Genomic DNA, 16,120 nt, shown 5'->3' with positions numbered 1-16,120 from the left:
TAAAAATGCAAACAGGAGTTCAAATTACAGATTCAAAAGCTTGAAAGTCCATCTTCTTTCACCCTTCCCCGCACCCACAAATCTCATACCTTCTCATAGATGTAACTCAAGGTAATCCATTGCTATATATGTTTTATGACCACTCTGTGTACAAATATGTATTTTTTACTTTGTATAATATAAATGGGATAATGTGCTACGTATTATTTAGAAACTTGAACTTTTTGTTTTTAGGTTTAATTTTTAGAAATTTTTTTTATTGAAATATATTCACATACCATACAATCATCCAAAGTGTAACACTTGTTCACAGCATCATCATATAGTTGTGCATTATCACCAAAATCAATTTTTGAACATTTTCATTACTCATAAAATAAGAATAAAAATAAAAGTAAAAAGAACACCCAAAACATCCCATATGCCTCCTCCCCAATGTTATTCATTTACTTTTTGTCTCTATTTTTCTATTCATTTGTCTATATACAGGGTAAAGGGAGTGTGAGCCATAAGGAAGGATTCTTTTTAAAAATTCCCATTTCCTATTGTTCATTGCTAGTATGTAGAAATAAGACTTTTTTTTTAATATATTGACCTTGGATTCTGTGACCTTGCTAAACTCATGTATTAGTTCCTGTGACTTTTTAGCACATTCTTTAGGATTGTTTATATAGGTCATCATGTCTTCTGCAATTAAAGAACAAGTACTATTTCTTCCTTTACAATCTGTATGTGTTTTCTTTCTTTCTTTATTTATTTGCATTACTGCACTGGATAGGACCTTTAGTTTGGTGTTGAATAGGAGTGGTGAGAGCTGACATCGTTGCCTTGTTTCTGATCTTAGAGGGAAGGCATTCATTCTGTAGCTTTTTTAGAGATGTCCTTTATCAGGTTTAGGATATTCCCTTCTATTCTAGTTGCTGAGAGTTTATGTTGTGAATAGATGTCAAATTTTGTCCAGTGCTTTTTTCTGGCATCTATTGAGATGATCATATGGTTTCTTTGTTTTCAGTTTGTTGATATGGTGAATTAGCTTGATTGATTTTTTAATGTTGAAACAACTTTGTGTGTTGGATTCAATTTGCAAATAATTTGTTGAGGGTTTTTCCAACTGTTTATGAGGGATAATGGGCTGTAGTTTTCTTTTCTTGTGACAACTTTGTTTAATCAAAGTAATGTTGGTCTCATAAGATGGAGTTGTGAAGTGTTGCCCTCTACCCCCTTTTGTTTTTTGGATGATATTGTGATAGCCTTCACATTATTTCTTCCTTAAATGTTAGGTAGGATTCACTATCGATGCTATTTCTGCTTGGAGTTCGAGTTCAATTTCTTTAATAAATAGAGTTCTCTTTGGGTTATCTTTCCTTGTGTAAATTTTGGTGTTTTGTTTTTTGAGAAATTTGTCCGTTTCATCTATCAAATTTATTAACATAAAGTTTATAATAATCCCATATTATCCTTTTGATGTCTGTAGAATCTGTAGCTCTTTCATTTCTGGTACTGCAATTTGTGCCTCTCTTTTTTTGCTGACCATTCTAGCTAATGGTTATCAATTTTATTGATCTTTTCAAACCAAAAACAGCTTTTGGTTTCATAGGTTTTCTCTGTTGCTTTTCTGATGTCCATTTCATTGGTTTCTGCTCTTATCTTTACTTTTTGCTTCCTTATGATTTCTTGGGTTTAACTTGCTCTTCTCTTTCTATTTTCTTTAAGTAGAAGCTTAGATTATTGGTTCTAAATTTTTGCTTTCTAATACAAACATTTAATCTTATAAACTGTCTTCTAAGCTTTTCTTTCTTTTTTAACTTTCTGTCTTTCACCCCGTTCTAACTTCCAAATTAAATCAATACCAATTAAGGGCTTTTAAAAGTTAGTATTTAGTTAGGATTGATTTTAGGGACCCTGATAATTTGGGTAAGTGTACACTGTATTCCATGCAACTGAAAATAATTTCCTTTAATTTTTGAGGGGTGGGTAGACTATCTTGTTTTCTAAATAGTTTTATGTTTCTGGTTTAAAATTATTTTTAAATGTTAGCTGTGGTGCCAAGACAATTTAATGGGGAAAGAATAATATTTTCAACAAATGGTGGCTATCCACACAAAAAGACTGAAGTTTTATTTCTACCTCACACCATCTACAGAATTAACTCAAAGTGGATCAAAGACCTAAATGTAAGAACTAAGACTAGAAAACTCTTAGTAGAAAATATAAGCATAAAACTTCTTGACTTCGGATCAGGTAATGGCTTTTTAGATATAACACCAAAAGCCCAAGCAAAAAAAAAAATAAAAAAAAACTAAATAAATAAAAAGCAAAGTTTTGTGCTACAAGAAACACCATCAAAGTGAAAAGGCAGCCCACAGATTGGGAGAAAATTTTTGCAAATATATATCTGATAACAGACTTGTGTCTAGAATATAAGGAACTCTTACAACTCAAAAATAAAGACAAGAGATGGCATAGAGATGAGTGGAAGTTAGTTAGTCCCCCCTGGAGCAAATAATAAACAACCAGGAACACTAGAAATGATCTGGAATAACTGCTGGGGGACAAGCAAACAGTCCACACATCGTTGCACCAACCTGGGAGCCCCCTCCCCCCCATGCAGCCTGAACTGTAAAGCCTCGCTATGACAGATCGCAGGCACTTCTCTGAACCAAGCAATATACCTCAGTCCAGCTCCAACTGGGGTTTAACAGGCGCAAACGTGGACTGCTCAAGCAGCTGCAAATCCCCAACAAAGTAGACAGAGGCTTTTAGTGACTACTGACCTTGAAGACCCAGGGAACTTCTCTGTCCCAGGAGGGGGAGCCCAGAGGACCAGGTGCTATCTCTGGCTGATGGGTGAAACTCGGGGCCGTGGACAGGCCCTGAAAGGGGGCTCTCTGTCCCTTTTTCTCTCAACCTGAGTGGTTCAGTGGAGAAAGTCTCAGCCATTTTCAGTTCGCAGTGCTCTGGCCCAGACAAGGGTGGAGACAGCAGAGTCAGAGAGACAAAGAACCTATTTAAATGCAGATGAAAACTTCCTAGGGGGTGTATCTTCCCTAAGAGGAAGGAGGTGGTGCCCAGCTCTACTACCTGCCTTCCATTCAGAACCAGACCCCCAGAGCCTGGGGGAAAACAGCCAAAACAGAAACTAAGGAGTCCACACCTTCTTACACCAGTCAGGAACTACAGGCTGAGGCGCCACCTGCTGGGCAGGTTAGGAAAAGCACAGCAGCTTGAGGCATCACAGGGTGTGTAAATCTTCTAAGACACACCCTCAGGGAAACCTGATACTGAATATTACCCCCTTCTGGGACCTGAGCCCATTCTGGTCTGGGAAAACCTAATTAGGGTAACCAAGGAAACCAGACGCCTAGACAACAGAAACTACAACCTACACTAAGAAAAACGAAGTTATGGCCCAGTCAAAGGAACAAATTTACACTTCAACTGAGATACAGGAATTGAAACAACTAATGCTAAATCAATTCAAAAAGGTCAGGGAAGATATGGCAAAAGAGATGATGCGTATAATGAAAACACTGGGCGTACATAAGGTAGAAATCGAAAGTTCGAAAAAACAACCTGGTAGAATCTATGGAAATGAAAGGCACAACACAAGAGATGAAAGACATCCTACACACAAAAGAACAGATAGGGAAAATATGAGCAACATCTCAGGGAACTGAATGACAACATGAAATACATGAATGTGTCATGGGTGTCCCAGAAGGAGAGGAGAAGGGAAAAGGGGCAGAAGCAGTAACAGAGGAAATAATCAATGAAAATTTCCCATTTCTTATGAAAGACATAAAATTACAGATCCAAGAAGCACAGCATACCCCAAACAGAATAGATCTGAATAGGCCGTATGCCAAGACACTTAATCAGATTATCAAACATCAAGGACAAAGAGAGAATCCTGAAAGCAGCAAGAGAAAGTGATCCATCACATACAAAGGAAGCTTGATAAGACCATGTGCGGATTTCTCAGCATAAGCCATGGAGACAAGAAGGAATGGTGGATATATTGAAGATACTGAAAGAGAAAAACACCAACCAAGAATCCTGTATCTGGCCAAAACCTGTCCTTCAAATATGAGGGAGAGTTTAAAATTATTCTCTGACAGACAATGTCAGGAGTTTGTTGAACAAGATACCTGCTCTACAGGAAGTACTAAAGGGAGCACCACAGACGGACAGGAAGAGACAGGAATGAGAGGTTTGGAACACAATTTGGGTGATGGTGCACAGCAGTGTAATAGACTAAACAAAGATGACTGTGAGTATGGTTGAAAGAGGAAGGTTAGGAGCATGTGAGACACCAGAAGGAAAGAGGAAAGATAAAGACTGGGACTGTATAACTCAGTGAAACCTAGAGTGCTCAACAATTGTCATAAAATGTAAAAATATGTCTTCTCATGAGGGAGAACAAATGAATGTCAACCTTGCCAGGTATTAAAAATAGGGAGGTACTGGAGTGAAAAATTACAATCAATGCAAACTAGAGACTATAATTAACAGAACATTGTATTATGCTTCCTTTAATGTAGCAAAGGCAATAGACAAAGACTAAATGCATATAAAGTGGGACATAAGGGAGTGGTATGGGACTCTTGGCATTGGTGATGTCGTCTGACTCTTTATTCTACTTTAGTTTAATGCTATCGTTCCTTTGTTGCTTCCTAGCTGTCAAGTTTGTTTGTTTTTCTCTTTCTTTTTTCTTTTTCTTTTTGTCTCTCTGCCTTCTTTCACTCTTCTCCTGCTTTGTGGAAGAAATGGAAGATGTCCTTATATAGATAGTGGTGATGGTGGTGAATACATAAATATGTGACTATACAGGGAACCATCAAGTGTTTACTTAGGACAGAATGTATGGTGTGTGAACAAAACCGTCTTAAAAAAATGGATGACGAAGAAACCTTGAGGACACTATATTGATAAATAGGCACATAAGGACAAATATTGCAGGGTCTCACTGAATGAACTAATTATAATATGTAAACTCATAGACATGAAATATAAGTACCAGGATATAGAATGAGGCTAAGAATGGGGAGCAGTTGCTGATTATGAGCAGAATGTTCAACTAGGTTGAATTAATATTTGGAGGATGGACAGAGATGATAGTAGCATGTTGTGAGATAACTAACAGTGCTGAATGGTGCATGAATGTGATGGAAAGGGGAAGCTCAGAGTCAGTTATGTCATCAGAAGGAAAGTTGGAGATGTAAAAGATGGGAATATATAAAACAGTGAACCTTGTGGTGGGCAATGTCCGTGATTAACTGTACAAATATTAGAAATCTCTTTCATGAACCAGAACAAATGTATGACACTATAACTAGAAGTTAATAATAGAGGAGCATATAGGGAAAAAGATATACCTATTACAAACTGTATACTACAGTTAGTAGTATTTTAATGTTCTTTTCATCAACAGTAACAAAATGTACTATACAATACTGTGAGTCAGTAATGGAGGGTGTGGTGGTTAGGGCAATGGGAGGATTTGAGTTTCTTCCTTTTTTTGTCTTTATTTTTTTTTCTGGAGTAATGAAAGTGTTCTAAAAATTGAAAAACAATTTGTGGTGATGGATGCACAGCTGTATGATGGTACTGGAGCAGTTGATTGTACACTTTGGGTCTTTCAATAATGTATAGTATGTGAACAATCTCAATAATAAAAAATTTTTTGAAATAAAATAAAATAAAAATACACCCAATTTAAAAATGGACAAAGGATCTAAATAGACATTTCTCCAGAGAAATTTTCAAATGGCCAATAAGAACATGCAAAGAAGCTAAACATCATTAGCCATCAGGGAAATACAAATCAAAACTACAATGAGATACTACTTCATACCTTTTATGATGGTTTTAATAAAAAATACAAAAACATGTTGGCATAGAGACATTAGAACCCTTATACACTCCTGGTGGGAATTTAAAATGGTACAGCCGCTTTGGAAAAAAATCTGGCAGTTCCTCAAAGGATTAAACATAGGGTCACCCTATTTGACCCAGCAGTTCCACTCTTAAGTATATACCCAAGAGAAATGAAAACGTTTGTCCACACAAAACTTGTACACAAATGTTTATAGTAGCATTATTCATAATAGCCAAAAAGTGGAAACAACCCAAATGTCCATCAGTGGTTGAATGCATAAATAACAAGTGGTATCCATACAATTGAATATTATTTGGCAATAAAAACAACATGGATAAAGCTTGAAAACCTTATGCTAAGTAAAAGAAGCCAGTCACCAAAGACCACATACTATATGATTCTATTTATATGAAATATCCAGAAAGAGCAAACAGAGAGAGAGAGAGTACATCAGTGTTTGCCCAGGGCTGGGGTTGGTGTTGAGGGGGGGGTAAATTGGTAGTGATCTCTAATGGGTTCAGGTTTCTTTTTGGGGTGATGAAAATATTCTAAAAGTGTGGTAATGTTTGCATAACTTGTTGAATATATACTGAAAGCCATGAATTGCACACTTTAAATGGGTGAATTGTATATGGATTGTGTCTCCAAAACACTATTATATTAAAAAAAAAAAGTTAGCTGTGGTATTTGTTCATATTGGGAGGCAGTCTTATGTAGGTAGAGCTCTGGAGTCTGACCATCTGAGATCACATTCTCATTCTACCACTTACTCCTGTATGACTTCTAAGTCTTAGTATCTTTATTAGTATAGTGGGTATGATATAATCTCAAGATTGTTGTGAGGAACAAATGAGATAATAGCAGATGAGATAATGCACCTAAAACATTTAATTAAAGGGCGTGGTACCAAATAAATATTTAGAAATATTGGTTATTTATTATTAGAATTCCAGCTGTTATTTGCAGAATTATTACAATTCTGTTGACTCTTACACAGCCTTTTGAAATGGGTTGTCCCCATAAAATTGTCTTATTATCTTCCAAGATGGAATTTCTTCTAATATTTGTAGTAGTAAAATTTTATCTCTATTTTAGGACAAATTCATGTGGCAAATTATTATTATTATTCTTTGGTCAGAGAATCAAAGCATATCAATCCCTCCTCACCCCCACCACACATACCCACACCCCTCCAAAAATAGGAAAAGAATCCCATCTCTCTTACTTTGTTCAGTTCCACCCTAACAGGTAGATGGTTACATCTACATTTGAACAGAAATATGATGCAATAGAACTAAACTGCGTTATTACTATCCTTATTCTTTATCTTTGGAAAGTTATTTTTTAATAATTGGCTTAAAATGTAGTCAGTTTCCTTACAGGTCTTTGTACAGGGTGTAAATGCCAGAGATGAATAGCAAAGTTAGTTTTTAACACGTATCTATCCCTTAATCCCTTATACTCTCAGTTTTTCTTGCATTTGAACTTTATAAAAATGAAATTATGCTGTATACATTCTTCTGTGACTTGGGTCTTTTATGTAACACTTTTAGATTCATCCGTGTTGGTGAGTATAACTATAACTATAGTTCATTCATTTCCATTGCAGCATAGCATTCTATTGTATTATTTTTATACCAATTCATCCATTGTTCTGCTGATGGACTTTTGAGTAGTTTTCTCATTTATTCATATAAGGAAAAATATAGCTACAAATACATGTCTTTTAGTGCATATGTATAAGAATTTCTTGAGCATATATCTACTTAGTAATGGAATTGTTTATATGTGACAGAAATTTAAATGCAGCTTGATTCTTAAAATTCAAAGAATTATATGTTACTACATAGAACCTAAATGACTGCTTAAAAGGATTACAACACTTAAAGTATTTGTATTCATATTTTTATGTATATTTTAAGGACAATGTAAAAACTCTAGAAAGTATAGAAATGGGAAATACCAACTAAAATTTGTAAATATTTCATTTGTCTTATACATGTATGTTATAGGCATGCTTGTAATTATAATACTTACTAGATTTGTTCCTGCTATTTTAGCATGCACATTTTACTGCGTATGTGAATACATGAAGCTTCATAAGTTTCTTATTAATATCAATTTTAGTAGCTGTGTAGTAGTTCCATTTCAAATAGATAGGCCAAATACTTAACATTCTCTTCTTTTTGGAAGTTTATTTTGTTTTCAGAGTTTCATTATAAATAGTAGTGTGATGAACATGTGTGGAAATATGACTCATTCCACAAATAGCCAAGGGAAAGCATTACAGTAGCAGCCTAGAAACAATTGAATAACCTTTTTGACCTAATAGAAAAATTAAAATTTATTTACTGCCTGCTTTGTATTAAGCACTGTGGTATGTGCTTTGCAATATGCTTTCTCAGTTAATCCTCAGATAGTCCTGTGAGGTGAGGAATTATGATATTTTATTTATCCTCAGAGTCTGTTTTAGCTTCAGGCACATAGCAAGGCTCAGCAGGTATTATCTTTTGAAATGAATGTTTAAAAGCTTTGCCTAGGGGCAACCCTGCCTTACACTTGAAAACTATCCCCATTGCTACTGTTGATTCTTGAAACATGGTTTACAGATCTCTGAGGTAGGGGATTAGTAGGAAGTACATTGATTCCAAGATGAACACTGAAAGGTACTGTTTAGACCACATCTCTGACTTTTTTTTTTTTTTTGTCTATTTTTGTTGGTTATCTCAGCTGAAACTGATGTGCCAAGAGGAAATTCTAGTTAGATTTTTATTCATTGATAATTTACCTACCATTGAAATTAATATTGTTTGAAATTACTGTATGCTATTTATTCATTTTCAGTTCAATTATCTTCTCTGTTTATTTGGAATATTCTCAATGAGGTACACGTGAACTACTCTGTAGCTTTGGGGTGGGAGGGGAATATTCTTTTTTTTTTGTAGAAATTAGAACTTTATTATAAGTGTTTCTAGAATATAAACTTTGTATCAGGTCTCTTTGATAACTTTTAAAACTATATGTAATCTATATCTAATTTTCCACTTTCCCACCTAGAGAATAACTGCAGATTAGAGCTAACAAAGAAGAAAAAAAATCAGTCTAAATTGCTTCATAGAGAAAACCAAGAAACATAAAAATGCCCCACCCAAATGAAAACAAATCCAATCAAGAAATAGATTTTGTGAAGCCTATTATTAATTTATCCTCCAACTTATAATAAATTACCTCTCAAGGGAAAACAATTCCACTATCACAGTAATTTGATCAATAAAAGCCGAGCCACTCCCATTAAGGGAAATTACATTATATGTTAAAAAATGTAACAGTGCTTCTAGAAAATGAGGAAAAGTGATTTCTGTGTTGGGGAGCAAGCATACTAAATACTGTCTGTTCAGTCAGCCTATGTTAAGAGTTTGAATTACCTGTTCAAATAAGAAAAGTGATAATGAAAATGAACTTCATGAAACCAACTCCCTCAACTACTTTTTTCAGTTCAGCTTTGGGAGAACCAAATAAATAGCTTCAAAATCCAAGGATAGACTGGTCCAAAGCATTTCTTTCTCTGTCCTTTCCTGGTCTTTTTCCTTATTCTCTTTTCTAGGCTTATGTTCCTTTTTCGTAGAGGCTGCATCTCGGCCTTTTTTCTCCTTTCAATTCTTAAGCTTTTCTATACTGACACTGACTGTTCCACCTCTGCTTTCTTTCTCTGTATGTTCTTGTGTTTGCCTAAATCTATTTCCTCATAACTTTTTCTTCTTACGCTTGGGCTGCTCCTTCTCTGACTTTTCTGTCTTCTTGCTGGTGCTTTTTTCTCTCCTGATGTGTCTGTTTATGATTGACTTGATGGACTGGCACTGTTTTCTAAGGAGAAATGCTTGTAAACTCCAGAATCTACGCTGTGTGAGTCACAGTTATATTCTTGCTGATCAATGTTCAGGGGTACCGGTTTTTCTTAGTCCTTGGGGAGCTGACAGTAGCTTGGAGAATCTGGTTTCAGTCTGCTGTCATGAGTTGGTAGCCACAGAGGTAATGGGTTTTCCACTGTTTGTGAAACACTGTATGATCTTGGGTAAGTCTTGACAGTTTCAAATGGGAGTATTTGCTCAAACATTCTTTATCTGGGTCTGGAGTCAATCTCTTTGTACCCACAGGTTTCTAAATAGTCCTGTTTCATCTTTCTGAAACAAGTCTTTGGCTCTAAGCCTCTGGCTTTCTGCACTTTGATATAATCTACAAGTTCATCTTGAAAAGAGTCAGATGTTTTCTTTGAATGCTTCATTAGGCTAACAACAAGGGATTTTCCTTTTTGGGCTGAGAATTTGGTGGAGAAATCTGATCATATTCACCCATTAAGTGGTTCCGTGTTTTAGCCTGAACTTTCCCCATATAGTGAGACTGTGCCACAACTTGGGGACCCAAAAATCATGATGCATAGATCACAGAATCTATTTTTGTCCAATACTCCACTCCCATTCACCTCATAATGTGAAATCCTTTGTGCTTCATACTGTTGCACTTTTCCACATACTTTACAAAGGCATCTATAAGAAGTTCAATCTTTGTTCATTCAATGAGGTATCTTCTCTGAGGCAGGAGCTGGCATCTACAAACCACTATCCTCTTCTCTGCCAGTGCCACCGGCAGAGAAATGAACTGGGTTGGAGGTTGCAGATGCCAGAACTGGGCACACTATTCTTAACCCAAAACTAAGAACTGCCTAAGTGCCCCAAATCATTCCAGAGTTCATTCAGCCTCCCCATCTCTGAATTTCTGTAACAGTTTTACTCATTTTTATCTGGTTTGTTTTTGCCTTTATATCTTGCTGTAAACATATCCATATGCACCATATCATATATATTATTAAAAGTTCCCTACTTCATCTTTTTTTTTTTTAACATAGAGTGTCTATGACTTCATATACTTGGAGTATGTTTCAAGTAACAAATTTAAATTGAAAGGCTATTGGATAGTTTAAAACACAAATAATTTTTTTATACCCAAGAATGAACAAGTGTTAAATTTGGAATACTCTATACTGAGGCCTGTTTTAAAAGTTCGTATCCTTCACTGCTGCATTAGTTGGCCATGGGAAATAAATAGCAGTGGCCATTTAAGAAGGATCCATAACTCAGACTTATTTGGTGGTTCTGGTCTAGCAGAAAGGAATGAGTACTAACATGAAATGCAGCTATTTCAAAGGAATTGAACGGAATAAGGTATTTTAAATGTCTGTGACCAAATGTGATTTCTTGGAGTTACACCAAAGTCACAGCATATTCCAAAATAGGTTCCCATAACTATTACTTTATGGAATACTTTGAAAGCTCATATTTATTATATTTCTCGAAAAATACATTATCTATGGCACACTGTGAAAATAACTTTTATTTTATTATTTCAACTATAATTGTCTCCATTACATTTTTGCTAATACCATAAGTAAGATTTAAAAATATTAAATATTAAATTTCTTTTCCCCTTCTTTAGGTATGGCTGATGGCAAGCATTGTACTTTTCCACATCTACCTGGCAAAACCTTTGTCTATAATGCTTCTGAAGATAGACTGGAATTGTGTGTGGATGCCGCAGGACATTTCCCCATCGGTCCTGATGTTGAAGAGTTAGTTAAAGAGGCTGTAAGTCAGGTTCGAGCAGAGGCTACCACAAGGAGTAGGGAATCAAGTCCTTCACATGGGCTGTTAAAACTAGGTAGTGGTGGAGTAGTGAAAAAGAAGTCTGAGCAACTTCATAATGTAACGGCCTTTCAGGGGAAGGGGCATTCCCTAGGAACTGCATCCAGTAACACACATCTTGATCCAAGAGCTAAGGAAACTCCAGTTGTAAGAAAGCATAATACAGGCACAGACTTTAGTAATAGTTCCACTAAAACAGAGCCTTCTGTATTCACAGCTGCTCCTAGTAACAGTGAGCTAATTCGAATAGCTCCTGGAGTAGTAACAATGAGAGACAGCAGGCAGCTTGATCCTGATTTGGTTGAGGCCCAGCGAAAAAAATTGCAGGAAATGGTTTCTTCTATTCAGGCTTCAATGGACAAACATTTCCGGGATCAAAGTACAGAGCAGTCACCATCGGATCTTCCTCAAAGGAAAGGAGAAGTTGGGAGTTCTTCTGCAAAGTCTGGGAGTCTTCAGACTGGCTTGTCTGAATCTTTTTCTTTTACTGGTGGCACTGAAAATTTGAATATAGAAACAACTGATAGCAGTGTGGCAGATGCACTGGGAGCAGCATTTGCCACAAGGTCAAAAGCACAAAAGGGAAATTCTGTGGAGGAGCCTGAAGAGATGGATAGTCAAGATGCAGAGATGACTAACACAACTGAGCCAATGGATCACTCTTGATTTAATTAGAGGCTAATAAGGGCAGAATGTTTATTGTGAATATGTAATATTTGTTGGCTGGGCCACATAACTTGATTAGTCATTAAAAATCTTGTACGTATATTTCAAAGATTATATCTTGTTATTCAGTGCATGATAGCAAGTGTGTGACTGGCAATTGCTTTTAATATACTGCTGCCCAGGCTGGCTCTGACTTACCTATAAATTAGTTAGTAGATCTGCTGAAATGAGTTTCTTCCATATATGTAGTCATTGGAAGTTCTTTGTAATTTTAATTCCCTGAAAGTCTTAATGTTTTAAACAGGAAAATTCTCTTGCTAAATATGTTTGATTTCTGAAAAGGCTAGAACGGAGCAGGAAATGAGATTTTGCTCATATTGTTGTCATTAAGGTAACCATCCCACATATTCCTAAGTGTCAAAGATTTATGTAAATTTGAAGGATAACTGAACTAAATTGTATCTTAAAATTCATGAAATGATTTATTAGACACTAGGATCCTGACAGTTCCATGAACATAAACACATTGATAGAGATATATATTCTTGATGAAAATATCTTGAGAATAGAGTGTAATGATATAACATTTTGATGGTTTGACCAAGGTTAGGGGAAAAAAGTCTATTCTAAAATGATAAAGTCATTGTGATTCAGTTATGTTGCTGTCTGAGCCAACATGGCGAGTTGTGTGCTCTGTTGTTGATAATATGTTGCCATTATTTTTTGAATCCTGACCTGGATAAGTACCACCTCATTTTTTTTTTTTTTTAAATCTTGCAGAAAAGTTGATTGCAAAGTGTGGTAGAAAATACAAAAATAATGGTAGCCATAGTTAATGATCTCTAATTTTCAGAGTTTGTCAGATTCATGGAGAATTTATAAATAAGAATTTATCCTTAAGAATGAGTTAAATTGTTCTACAATTTTGATCAATGGTATTTAAGCTTATATATGCTAAGTGTCTTTGAGCCACTTTGAACCAAAAATGTTTCCTTTCTTTCCTGGAATCCATAAGATTTTCTTTTTTGTTGGCTTCACTTGGATTAGGGATGCAAATTTTATTGCATCATACTCTGATTAATTTAGCTTTTGCATAAATCTTTAGTGCCAGCTTCCTTGAGAAGGAGCTCTCGTGCTTATTCCTTAAAGACAAAGAATGTTTATCTGAGATTGGTATTGCACTATTTTATCCTGTTCTGCAAATCTGTATTCTGAAATGTACATTTCAATCCATCTTTTCCCTCTGTTCACTGAAATTAAGTTGAAATTGAATGGATGAAAAACAATGTATGTTAATACAAACTCTTACTTAGAGCATTCAAAGCCTGGCTGTCTCCGTTTGTACATATAACAGATGCAGAACTGTATTTGCATTCTGAGAAAATGTACACAGAAAGGATTTTATGAGGTCAAAATCTCTACCTGTTGATTCATAAGGAATATAGACAATACTTTAACTTGTGTTTCCAAATAAGGGAGATTTTGGTCTTCTTTCTATGAAAGTTATTCTAACTGAATCTACTTACTAAATAAACTCCATTTTGATTAAGGAAATAATGGAGAATCTAGACAAGTGTGCAAGTGATATGTGAGCAAAATATATATTTAATTTTATCACATTTTTCTTTATCATCTTAGATCTCCATTCTTCTTCTAAATTTATTTTCAAGCATCTTTCTCTATAGAAAATTTAGAACTTTTATACTGTGCACTAGTGAGAGATACAGCTACTGGATAATATTTCCCATTTAGTTAGTAAAGGTGGCTTCTGCATATTAAACTAAAAATTATAGATATCACTAACCACTATAACTAGTTTTGGCTTTTCCAGCCACTGAAATATCTTTTCTTTTTTTTGGGGGGGGGGGTAAATACAGAGAAATGTTTTAACAAGCTCATGCACTGCTTCCAGGTAATTGATCAAGTCACCTTTTCTTTAACAAATATTTCTTCACCTGTGGCTTGGTATATTTAGTTAATAACTGACAAATATACCTTCATAGCTTAAAGTAAATATATCAGAAACCAATCTTATCTCCCTATTATATTAAAACTTGCATTTAGGGTAAATTGGAATGCACAGGCAAAAGTTAGAAGATGGACAATCTCTAAGTGCTTTATTAATTTCTCTTGCCATGGTATTGCTATTTAGAAGCCATTTAGGTGTGAACATTACAGTGACAGTTTGGGTTCTCCCTTAATAATGAAACAAAAAGACTTGATTCTGAGAAATGCTCAGATTTCTTGAAATTATTTTAAATCAGCTCTATATTTGGTTGAGGTAATTAATGGTTGTTGAGAAATAGATCAGGTATCACCTTTACAAAGAAGTTTTAGGACAGAATTTCTTTAAATTTTTAAATATCATTCTTTGTTCCACCATATGGTTACCACAATAAAACACATTGCTATAGAATGACTTTTTTAGTACTACCATTCGTGATGTCACCACACCTTTGAATACAGCTGATCTTACCACAGTTAACATAATAATTATAATCCAATCCTATAGTTAAATTCTACTTATCTTATATTTCTGAAAATTGAAATAAAATTGTAAATTGTTTTCTTCAGTACTCCATTTTATAGTTGATCAGACCAAGTTTGAGTTGGTGACCCAAAGTTGAAGTATAGTTGAAGATAGCATATGTCTAGAATACTGGTATTGAGAAACTAGTTGAAATTGAAGAAAGCAAGACACTGTCAGATATTATGAGATAGAATATAATTAATTCCAAGGGAATCGTTTTCCGGAACTGGTTAAAGAGCAGGTCTAATGCCCATTTTCTTCCCCCTTCACTATGTTTCTGGTATTTCATTAGAAAATGTTAGAATAGAGACCTGTGAAATTTAGCAAATAGTATTGACCACTTTCTAGCTCCTGATGATTTTTAGTTTAGTTTTTACAATCAAGCCTACTGCTTGCAATTAAGATATCAATGTGAAATGCATCTGTGATTCCCAGCCACTGGTCCTTATTGTCATTATTTTGAGTACCCAGTTTAATTGGAGATAAGCAGTGATTTCTGCATATGGTCTCTTACCTCAGGGAAGATCACCTACTAGCAACTCATATACTATTATTGACAGGTTTCTGAGAATTGTACTGACATATCACATGTTAGCTAATAGATGCAAAATTTATAACGATATTATTTTACATAGTTACCTACTAATATTGGCTGCTAGTGAACATTTCTCTAAAAAATGTAGACCTCACTAATAACTTAACTTTTAGGTATGAATAAATTTGTGTAAAGTAACTTCTGGCATTAATTATGCTTCAACTGGTCAATATATTGACAATATCTTAAAATGTTTATTCACTTTTCAACAATTTTAATTGGCCTACACTTAAAATCCTACAGAGAAGATTTCGAGATTTTCATTGTTCTCAGAGCAAGGTTTCAATTTTAAGCTTTTTGTGTAAACCTTTGCAAATTGGATTAAACTCCATTCATCTTAATATGAATTTAAAATGACCTTTTATAACATTAGTAGTGAGATACTTACCCTAAGATGGGTAGATATAGCTTACGTGTCAAGGTTATTACATAAGTTAACGAAATTGTACAACCCCAAAGCTGTTCACAATTAATTGTTCACAATTTTTTTCAAACCAGAACTATTCATTTAAAAACATGCCATAGTAGAATGTACACTAAGGAAATAAACAAAGGGGAGCTATATTACCAATGTGCGATTTATAGAGTTAATTGCAATTCTGCCACTCTTGATAATTCTTCAAGATGCTAAGTGTTTCATATTTAATGATACTTAAATCGTGGGAATTTTAATGTTTGTTCCAAAATAGCAGAAATTGTAAAAATTGTGAATTATTGAAGAAAATGCCATTACTTGTATATCTGACATTTACTTT

General features: G+C 34.8%; 1 protein-coding gene and 1 pseudogene across 1 annotated transcript in view; one reads left to right on the top strand and one right to left on the bottom strand.

The window, feature by feature from the left end:
- Window positions 1–13,555, top strand: part of VCPIP1 (valosin containing protein interacting protein 1) — a 33,791-nt gene extending 20,236 nt beyond the window's left edge. The window contains exon 3 of the mRNA XM_037802413.1: window positions 11,369–13,555. Within this exon, the coding sequence (XP_037658341.1) occupies window positions 11,369–12,240 (872 nt within the window). The 3' untranslated portion in view covers window positions 12,241–13,555. The remainder of the gene's footprint in view (window positions 1–11,368) is intronic.
- LOC119508714 lies at window positions 8,014–10,911 on the bottom strand (annotated as a pseudogene).
- Window positions 13,556–16,120: the final 2,565 nt, after the last annotated feature.

The sequence above is a fragment of the Choloepus didactylus genome, chromosome 14, assembly GCF_015220235.1.
Source record: "Choloepus didactylus isolate mChoDid1 chromosome 14, mChoDid1.pri, whole genome shotgun sequence".
In the NCBI taxonomy this organism is placed as follows: domain Eukaryota; kingdom Metazoa; phylum Chordata; class Mammalia; order Pilosa; family Megalonychidae; genus Choloepus; species Choloepus didactylus.
Note: the sequence above shows the minus strand (reverse complement) of the source record. Positions and strands in the feature narration are given on the sequence as shown.